Source organism: Lolium perenne, chromosome 5 (assembly GCF_019359855.2).
Source record: "Lolium perenne isolate Kyuss_39 chromosome 5, Kyuss_2.0, whole genome shotgun sequence".
NCBI lineage: Eukaryota > Viridiplantae > Streptophyta > Magnoliopsida > Poales > Poaceae > Lolium > Lolium perenne.
In genome coordinates this window covers 38,200,836-38,211,131 of record NC_067248.2, presented here as the reverse complement: position 1 = coordinate 38,211,131, position 10,296 = coordinate 38,200,836, and the positions used below count along the sequence as shown (strand labels likewise).

General features: G+C 40.5%; 1 protein-coding gene across 3 annotated transcripts; it reads right to left on the bottom strand.

The window, feature by feature from the left end:
* Nucleotides 1–214: 214 nt before the first annotated feature.
* Nucleotides 215–9,870, bottom strand: LOC127298557 (uncharacterized). 3 transcript variants are annotated; one of them, XR_011744737.1, is made up of 4 exons: nucleotides 9,594–9,870; nucleotides 9,446–9,495; nucleotides 889–1,001; nucleotides 215–796 (listed from the first exon to the last, which is right to left on the bottom strand). XR_011744737.1 is itself a non-coding variant. In XM_071819844.1 (3 exons), exons 1-3 carry the CDS (start codon nucleotides 5,847–5,849, stop codon nucleotides 455–457), a joined length of 480 nt encoding a protein of 159 aa, XP_071675945.1. In that variant the 5' UTR covers nucleotides 5,850–8,288; the 3' UTR covers nucleotides 215–454. The 3 variants fall into 3 exon arrangements, 2 of the variants coding, with proteins under 2 accessions (XP_071675945.1, XP_051184368.1); XM_071819844.1 differs by lacking the exons at nucleotides 9,446–9,495; nucleotides 9,594–9,870 and adding an exon at nucleotides 5,825–8,288; XM_051328408.2 differs by lacking the exons at nucleotides 9,446–9,495; nucleotides 9,594–9,870 and adding an exon at nucleotides 4,141–5,816.
* Nucleotides 9,871–10,296: the final 426 nt, after the last annotated feature.

Here is a 10,296-nt window from a genome sequence, read left to right as displayed (position 1 = left end):
CAGGTTATATTATTGCATTGTGCATTGGAAACGAACTCAAACTAAAATATAAACAATTTATTGGATTCACTTCCGATCTGTTGCGGTGACAGTTCTTCCAGCGCACTGCCAAGTTTCCTTCCAACAAAATAATTTTAAGCATAGAGAATGCAGAAAATGAAGTAATATGAGAATGTGCAAAAGCTTGAAATTGCAGAAAATCAAACATAAACAATTACTGCAAATAAAATACTGCCATCCATCAAAACAAGAAACAAACATACATGATACATCACCTCTCCGCCCCACGGCACGGAGACATCAGCCATACAACACACCAACCAATCTGAATACAATTTATAGTTTTGGTATAACATAAAAAATAACCCAGCGCCACACAACTTCATATTCAAGCATACTTAGTCTTCCAGATGATGCCAGGACACGCCCTACGCTCTATCTCCCCCCTGCCTGCTCACAATTCTTCCGAAACATCATCCACATTCAGCAACACCCTGACCATGTCGTCTTCTTCGTCGGACTCCTTCCCGAGGCTGTTCGCGAAGCTCACGACGTTGGCAAAGTCAAGAAAGTCCTCGTCCTCGACGGTCTCCGGCCCGAGGCTGTTCATGAAGTTGAGGAGAGTCACGAAGTCAGAGTCCTGGAAGTACCACGCAACATCGGTCCAGTACCCTTCGCCGTGCACAATCGCCATGACGGTGGTGAAGTCAGGCGCTTGGATGTTCAGGATGCCGTTGTAGGCGTTGATCTCGTTGTCATCCAACGAGAAACTGGCACCACTGAAGTCAGGGCTTGTCTGTGTTAACATAATTGTTTTAATTATGAAGCATCAGCAGTGTTACCGAGATTCAGAAATGCATTTCGAATTGTAAACTGGGAAGAACTTACCTCGCCAAGACCGGAGTTCGAGCCCTCACAAGGATGTGCCTCACCAAGACCAGAGTTCGAGCCTGCCTCACCAAGACCCGACTTCGAGCCTTCAGAAGATTGTGGTCCGCTACCTGGAACCAAATGCCACAAACCATGCATTATTAATTACATTTTCAAGATCCATAAATCCATCAGGGGTCCTTACAGTAAAAAAAGTGAGCAATCGATTAGTCAAGTGAAACAAGACTAAAAGTTCAGCACAGATAGCTGGAAACCATTGATTGAACAAGTATAACAAGAAAAAAAAATCCTAGATCTTATAAAATTAGAAGCTGTGTCCAATCCCTTTAACCCGACCTATACTTATGTTCTCCACAAAAGACATAAAAACACATTCATTTTGAATATCAGTAGTATTATCTTGTGTACGCACCCAGGTATGTACCTTACTCCGCCACATCTATGCATGATCTACGATAAATTTGCAGGATATATTTTACTACTTTTCTGTAAAAGGATCATCCTTGAAAAAAAAAACCAATGGTACGAACAAAGTTGTCATTATGAGATTGCTTTCAGTTTTTTTTATACTTTCAATTTTTCATTACTTGAAGTGACACATTTCAATAAATGTCAATACAATATATTACTGCAAAGAACATATATCCAGTAACTATTCAATATCCTTGAGCCCATGTTTCATTCACCTGTAATGCTTAATTTTACATATCAGACAAATCTCAGAGAGTTGATTGGCATGTCAAATAATAATAAGGGCTTATATATTAGGTGTTCTATCAGATGTCAGCACTCACTATAAGTATGCACAGTTTGGCTCAAGCCCCAAGGTGTATACTACACAATCATGCAACAAATATTTGACCAGATTATACTTTTCCTGTTCATAATTACAGCTATAACACAAAAAAATTAGGGTGTTTCAAAAACCAAAACGATGCATTGAACTGGAAAAAAGGGTCCAACAGACACCACCTCAAGAACCAGAGCATTTTTTGGGGTGAATTCTGATGATTACCTCATTGTATTAGATTGTGAAAATAATCTAAAATGAAGACGGTGTACAGTTTGGCGTGCACAGCTTTTATTCGAGGACATGGTCGAAGGAATATTTCGGCCACCAGGCTAGTATGTTGTAAAATTTGTGATAGCAAGTGAATATTCTCCAAGATTAAAAAGAACTGGTAAATAAACTCTATTGTTAGAAAGGCCATAGTAATTCACAAGACTGAAAACGTTCCACTGGGTTTGCACTTTGCACGATATTAAGTGAAAGTGACAAACTATCTCTCCTCTTTCTTCTTCTTGCCCCCAAGAGTTTGTAATAAACAGCCAATGGCCATGATTCTACTGTCAATTAACACTGCCATTACTGACCATCAGCATGACCAAGTCCGCTTGCTTCTTGCACAACACAACCACTAACTCTGCCAGTGAAACACATGCACTATAGCAGTTATGCTCCTCACCTTTCCTCTATCGCTGTTTTCATCCATTTGTCACACAAAACCTACCCTTACTAGCTATTGTTATGATGCATTGTGCCACATATTAGCTATACTGGTCACTGCAAACATGCGTCAACTAGTTTCGGCCACCATAGCCCTTCCCAACCACTGCCTGGAACAGCAATCACCACCATAGGCCTCACTGACCAGTTAGTTGGTTATCACCAGGCACAGTTGACCTTGCCGACCACTTCACTAGTCAGTACTATCACTACAAACCTTAACTAATACTCCCTCTGTCCCATAATATGTATATTGTGATAACATCTTACATTATGGGACAGAGGGTGTACTTGATTGAGAAAGTACCAGATAAAACAAAACAATAGATTGTCATATAAATCTAAAAGTACCAATTTGAGAAGGGCAGAAGGGTAATGTGAGTCTAATATGAACGTTAGAGATTCTCCTCGAGATAGTCTTTCGCCCTGCTTTATAAATAAAGCCAGAAACAAGTAGATCAAAGATAAACAAAAAAGTACAAGGGGACCAAAACTTGTCACCAAAGACACCGGAACGAGACAGAGGGGAATCGGAGATCCACGACGACGCCCCCAAGAAGGTAACGACACACAGCGCCGCTATCGTTGAGACCGCGAAGGTCAAGGGTTTTCACCCGGATCCATAACGTGGAAAAGGTACCCACAATGGTGCCCTCAAGAGGGTTACGACACCCACATGCATCGCCGCCGTAGGCGTCGAAACACTAAGCTTTCGCCCGGAAAAACCTTCACACACGCCCGATATTTTGGACCGCCCAATGAGCCCGGCCTCCAAATCGCGATCTGGGAGCTGCCATTGCAGAAGTTCCGTCAACACCAGGATCACAGACCGCCTGCTCCTCGCATTCAAATGACTAAGGAGCAAGGCCATCACCACCACGCCGCTAACCGTAAAGGTGCCTGCGTGATCCACCTTCCGGGGCCGCCGCCCCGGCGTCCGTGAGCTCAGGACAGCAGCACACTATGGGGCTGCCGACTCAAATGAGGTAGATCAGCGACGGATCAGCCGCCGGTCACGGCCACGCAGCAGCCAGTCGTAGGAGTGGGCCCTCCACCGCTGGAGACAGTTGCTGACCGGACACAGCAGGAGCACCAAGCCTAGATTGGGCATGGCCAGGGCCCAGATCGGGCCCGTAAAGTCGCTGCTGGCACGCTGCAGCACGAGGGCTGCCGCTGCCGCCGCCACCCAACTACCTCCGCTCCGCAAGTTGATCAGCCGTGTGCCACGCCATCATCACCCGTCCTGAGCTGGCTCCACCGTCACACCGAGATAGTCACTCCTCTCACCCAGCACGTCGCTCTCACCGGCCATCCCGCCCCGTGCCGAAGCCTCCATGCGAGGGGGAGAAGGGGTCCCGCCGCCAGTTCCCGGGCTACGCCTGGCGGCACCATCCGGCGACGCTGTGAAGGGGGAAGAGAGGGCTCTGTTGGGCGGCGTCCAGGGTTCCCTCCCCGTCGCCAAACATTGGTGACACAGGAAAGAGAGGAATTTTTATGGTAATTCTAGCAACTGTGATTTTATCCGCAACATTCAAAATAAATTCTTTTTCTTAACAAAACAAGAACAAAAAACTACAGTGTTGCGATGGAAGGGGAGTTGTCAACATCAAAAGCAATTAAATCAGACTAACATATTCGTTTCATCAAATCAGCCATTATCAATCCAATACAGCCTAGCTAAAACCCCATCAAAGCATCCACGAATAGACCTATACAGACACATTTTGATAGAGCATCCTCACCTTGAGACATGGATAAAGCAACTGGCTCCAATCCCTCGTAGCCCATGAAGCTCGCGATTATGTCTTTCAAATAAATCAACAATAGAGCTATCGTCGCATACTTGAAGAATGGAAACGATGGAGGTGTGCACAAGTGTGGGTTAGGTTGTTTTTTGAAGAGTCCAACGGGACGAATATATAGTACAAGATGCAATGCGAACACAACGTAGAATCGTGTGTACACATACAAGAATACTAATTTTAGAAGGCTCCAATTTGAGAAGGTCCAAAAGGTAATTCGACTCTCCTATCAACCTTGGAGGAGATATACATTCTTACATTGCACAAAGCAAGTGTAAAATTTGTAGTTGCACAACTATTTATGGTAATTGTAGCAATTACAATTTTATCCATGATTTTTTTAAAAACTTTTTCTTAACAAAACAAGGATGCAAAACTACCATGCATGATAAAAGGGAAGCTGTCAATATCAAAAACAAAAAATGAAACAAGTATATCCATTTTCATCAATCTGGAATGATCAATCCAATACAAACTAGCTAAAACCCCATTCAAAGCATCCATGAATGGATCTATATAGATCCATTTTGATAGCATTTTCACGTTGAGACATGGATAAAGCAGCCAGATGCAATACCTCGTAGCTCATGAAGCTTATGATTACGTCTTTCAAGGAAATCAACGAAGCGCCAAAGAATGGATGAACGCACGAGAGTGGGTTAGGTTGAATATTGAAGAGTCCAAAGGGGCGGATATATAGTACATGATGCAATGCGACCACACCACATAATCGTGCGTACACATACAAATTTACAAATTTCAGAAGGATAAAAAGGTACTGCAAGTCTCCTATCAACCTTAAAGGAGATATACATTCTTACATTGCACAAAGTAAGTGAAAAAAATGTAGTTGCATATCTATTTATTTATGTTAATTCTTGCAATTGTGAATTTATATGCAATATCTAAAATAAACAAATCTTAACAAAACAAGGGCGAAAAACCACATTGCATGATAAAAGGGAAGTTGTCAATACTAGAAATCACAACATCGAACTAATATATTAATTTCATCAAGATGTGAATTATCAATCCAGTATAGCCTAGCTAAACCCCATCAAAGCATCCACAAATAGACCTATATAGATACATTTCGACAGAGCATCCTTACCTTGAGGCATGGATAGAGCAACAGGCTTCAATCCCGCATAGCTCATGAAGATCACGATTATGAATTTTGAGGAAATCAATCATAGAGTTGTTGTCGCGTAACTGAAGCACCAAAAGGATTCGGGAGGGCACATGTGTGGGTTGAGTTGTATTTTGAAGAGTCCAAAGGGGTGAATATATAGTACCGGATGCAATGCAACCACAATGCCTAATTTTGTGTACATACAAATAAACTAAAAGACGCAGGAGTGTGAACATGAATAAGGACAGTACAAAATACTCGAAGGCATTTAACAGCCGACCCAATCAGATGAAGATGTATCCATGTATGCAATGGCATTGCGGTAGAAAAGGTAGTAAATCAAGATAAGAAAACATCCAAAAGTCATGTCTTGATGGCATCATCTCGTAATATGGCAAGAAACAAAGATAGAAGAGTGAAACCACACGGCACCCAATGAGATTATTTTTAACATGGCATTGCAGTAGAAAAGAGTTATTTTTAAGGTGCTACCATGCTCTTTCTCGAAGTATTTCATTGTCTCAAGTTTAGCCACTCCACTTATAATGCGCCGGCCCTGACCACAACAAAAATTAAAATGAAATGTAACCAAAGTTATCCACGTTAGGCACAAAGAGAGAAATGATGCAAAATGTTCTCACCTCAATGAATACGTTTCGCGAGAGAAGGGGAAAAGGGACTATATAGCAAGAGGGGATGGAGTATACAGAATAAGACATGGGCGTGTGTATAATTAGATAACCCGGGACAAAATCTTTAGAGATATGGATTTCCTCAATGTCATTTAATGAAAAAGAAAATCTTGTCTACATAAATAGTCATACTACAAGTGATATGATAATTATACATGTAACAAATGACAAGTAATAATACAGAACGAACGATTGTGTCCATATTGCTAAATAGCACCAAAACAATAATTATCCATCAAATATACAGAAACCATACTAAAACCGAACTATTTCACCAAATTATATGATAAATGTGATCTTTGAATTCGTGTTATGTTTTGGATAGTCGGTTAGGGTACTTTCGTTCTCGTTGTTAACATATCTGTTTGTCGAACCGAATGAGCAACATACAAAATTATATTTGCAACACGTTGTACTATCATAAGTGTTATTAAGTAAACTTTAGACACTAAGAGTGTTAGAATGCGAATATGCAATGTATGCACTTTTTTAATAGTTTAAGTTCATATACTATGTGTTAGCCATCAATTCTAACAGCTTAAAACTATAATACTTAACTCGGACAGTAGGTGAACTAAGTGATACATTAATTACCACATGGTATTTCATATTCGAATGAACTCTATGAATTAATTTGAAATGGATCCAAATTAGAAAGAGCATGGTACCACCTTAAAAATAACTCTAAGATCGAAATAAGAAAGAGCATGGTACTTTACCTATGTTAGATATCTTCTGTTATAGAGTTAAAAATAGAATTTTATAGTGCGCTACTTTTCAACATTTAACATAAAGTTATGGTTTCTTTGAATTTAGGCAATACAATTCGTTTGTATACATAAACATTCACAAGGCATCAATCCCTATTTTTTAATACCCAACAATCCAAAAAAACAGTAACAAGTGAGATAATTTGCTGGTGGGAATCCCTTTTGCTTTGAATGGAAGCCACCCTTGCTCTGATTCCGTGATACACCACACTCCTACTCATAGTCTTCCCAGTATTGTGCCCTTCACCGCATGATAATGAGGCCCTTCACTACATGGTTTTCATTAGTATACTTGTACTGTGCTAATCTGTGGTGGAGGCCGGTTCCGAGGAGAAGCGCCTGGTGCCTCTCGCTAGCGGCCCCGACCACCATGCCCTACCGCCACTGGATCATTAGGCGCGGCCCTAGCCAGAGTTCTGGAATCTAACTGGGGAATTTGGGATGGGTGGAGGGACAATATATCATTTTTTCACTTCAGTAAAATGGGTTTGTAAAAACGAGAAAGTCGGATTTTGAGGAAAAGGAAACCACCACCATATCCCTTTCATATTTGCATTCCAACACTCTTCATATCTAAAAGTTTACTTAAGCATGTATATGATTGCACAAGGTAATGCAAATATATTTCTGTATGTTGCTCTTTCGGTTCGACAACATCAATATGTTAACAAAAATGAAAGTTCCCTAATGGAATATTGAAAACATAACAAAAAATTAATAATCAAATTTATCATATATTTCAGTGGATTAGTCCGGTATTTGTATGGTATTTGTATACGTGATATTTTGATGGATAATTATTGTTTTAGTGCTATATTAGCACTATGGATAAAATTTTCCATATCGTATTATTACTTGTCATTTGCTACATGTATAAATTATCATATCACTTAGCGGTAGAACGTTTATTCATTTAGGGAGTACTTTCTCTTTTGCATTTAATGGCATCGAATAAATTCATATCTCGGGAGAAGATTTTGTTGCGAGCCTTCTATTTATATACACATCTATGTCTTATTTTGTACACTCCATCTCCTCCTATTATATAGTACTTTGTTCCCCTTTTCTCGCGATACAGATTCATTGGGGTGAGAATATTTTGCATCGTTTCTCTCTCCATGCATAACAGGGTACATTTCTTTTTAGTTTTTATTGTGGTCATTGTATCTAATGAGGGGCCAATGCGTTAGAAGCTGAGTGACACTATAAACTTCAGAGAATGGCATACTCCGAGAAAGAGCATGGTAGCACCTTAAATAACTATTAAGATCTCTGACATCTTAACTGAGAGAGCTAGCATGGACATTTGAATAGGGAGGAATGTGGCCAAGGCCAACTATCCAACAGGATGGACCATGGTCAACCAAACAATCATGTACCTGATATGAAATTTCTCGACACACACAACATAAATGAACAAGAGAAAAACAATTAGAAATGCATATAGACCAACAAATAAGCAAAGTGTGCTTCCAATATTGATAATAAAATCCCAAGCCGCAAGTCGAACGAAAAATGGAACAAGTTAAGTCAAGTTTTTCTTATGATCCTTCACCCTATTCTAGAGCTTGGCACCCTGGTATGCACTTCTCTAGCTCTGCCCCCGCATATATTATCATATTATCTTGGATGCAAACATGGGGTGGAGACAAGATGAGTTCAAATTAAACATCCACAAATAGTGGATACTGCAGACAGACATAAATCATGAAGATTAAACCAGATTACTACAATATCAAAAGGAGTACATGATAGGAATAGCGTGCTTCAACGAAACACTCACACTGGATCAAATGTTATAGTACTTACATGCACATAGTAAATGGGAAGGCTCGTCAAATGTTCTATACTATGATCACAATGGAATGAAGTTAGCATAACATGATCAACGATCAGAATTTCTATAGCATGTTGTGGACTTGTAGTGCTTGTGCAGAATAACTAGCTGCCATCATTACTACAGTTCCTCCTTTCACAAGAAACATGAAACCCAACACGTACATGCGTATGTGTGATACTATTTATTGTTGGTTCAAGCTATTTTTGTCCAGCAGTACTGAGTGGAATGGACTTTGCACATATTAAAAAGCCAAGTATAGATCATCTGTCATATGTTGCCTACTCGAGTCCTGTCTAAATCTAGACGCAGCTATTTATATTTAATCCGTATACGGCTTGGTTGTGGATTCCCTTCCTAATCTTGTGTATAATAGGGGCTATTGATTTCAACCACTGCACATGCATCATAAGAGAGAGTTGGATCCAAAGTCGCGAGTAGTGTATACACTAAAATACACGTTGTGTTGAAAAGTACTGGACTAGAACTTGCTGACAAGGGAAGTTGCAAGGATTAGTTTCAAAATGGCTATAGACGAAAAGAAGACAACTGTTTACCTATTTCAACTTTGAGGTATCAGCACTCTGAATTCTGAACTGAAATAGAAAAACAAAATCCTGGTTCCCAAACTCAAATCCCCTGTGATTAGAATTCAGCAAACAAACCCCCGTTTGATAACAAGAGGTTAAGTCTTAACCAACGATGTCTTTCATCGCCTATACATTTCCTTGCAGCATCGTTCCATATTGTTCATTATTCAGCCAGCGGCTGTGATCATAGACAGAGCAGTAAGACATGACAGTTGAGCGCATACCTCGCCGATCTCCTCCGCAGTCATCCTAGCGTTCCACCCATGGCTGCAGCCTGCGAGCGAAATTGGATCCGTCCAACAAAAAAAGCACGAAACGGTCAGAATACATAGAACGTGAAACAGAGGATCCGAGGAAATACAATAGCACCACCATGGATCAGAGGGATGGGGAGGTACTGCTGAACCGCGGCGGCGGAGGCGGAGGAGAAGCCCCGTGACGAGCCTCTCCGTGACGGGCCCGGCCACCACGCCCCGCCGCGAGACGAGCATTGGGCGCGGTCGGGGAGCGGCAGGTCGTAAACCCTAGCTGGGATCCTCGCGAGGAGGAAATTTGGGATGGCGACGAGACAAGATCGTAACGGCTCCGTGCGTGAATGAATACCATATCTTTGGAGGACGGTGACAGTCTGCCTTCACAATTACTTCGACATCCAGACTGTAGATTTCGACCAAATATTAATGAAAAAATATGAACATTTATTACAATATAAAATCTGTTGTATTGAAATATTAATGAACTATATAAAATATATTGTATTGAAATATTAATGAAGTATATAAAAAAATATAAGCATTTACAATATAATATCTGTTGTACTGAAATAGTAATGAAGTATATTTTAATACTATTATATATGTGTTTGGTATTATAGATATTGACATTTTTATTTATTTTGTGTTAAGTTTTGCGAAGTTTGACTTTGACTAAACCTAGAATGTGTGGAAGCAAAAAAAAAAAATGGAGGGAATAAGAGCATCTCCACTCACATGACTCAAATGGCGTCCAACAGTTCTCGGCCCAAACAAGATATGGAGACATATGCTCTGGTCCCTCGGGATGTCACTTCATCTTG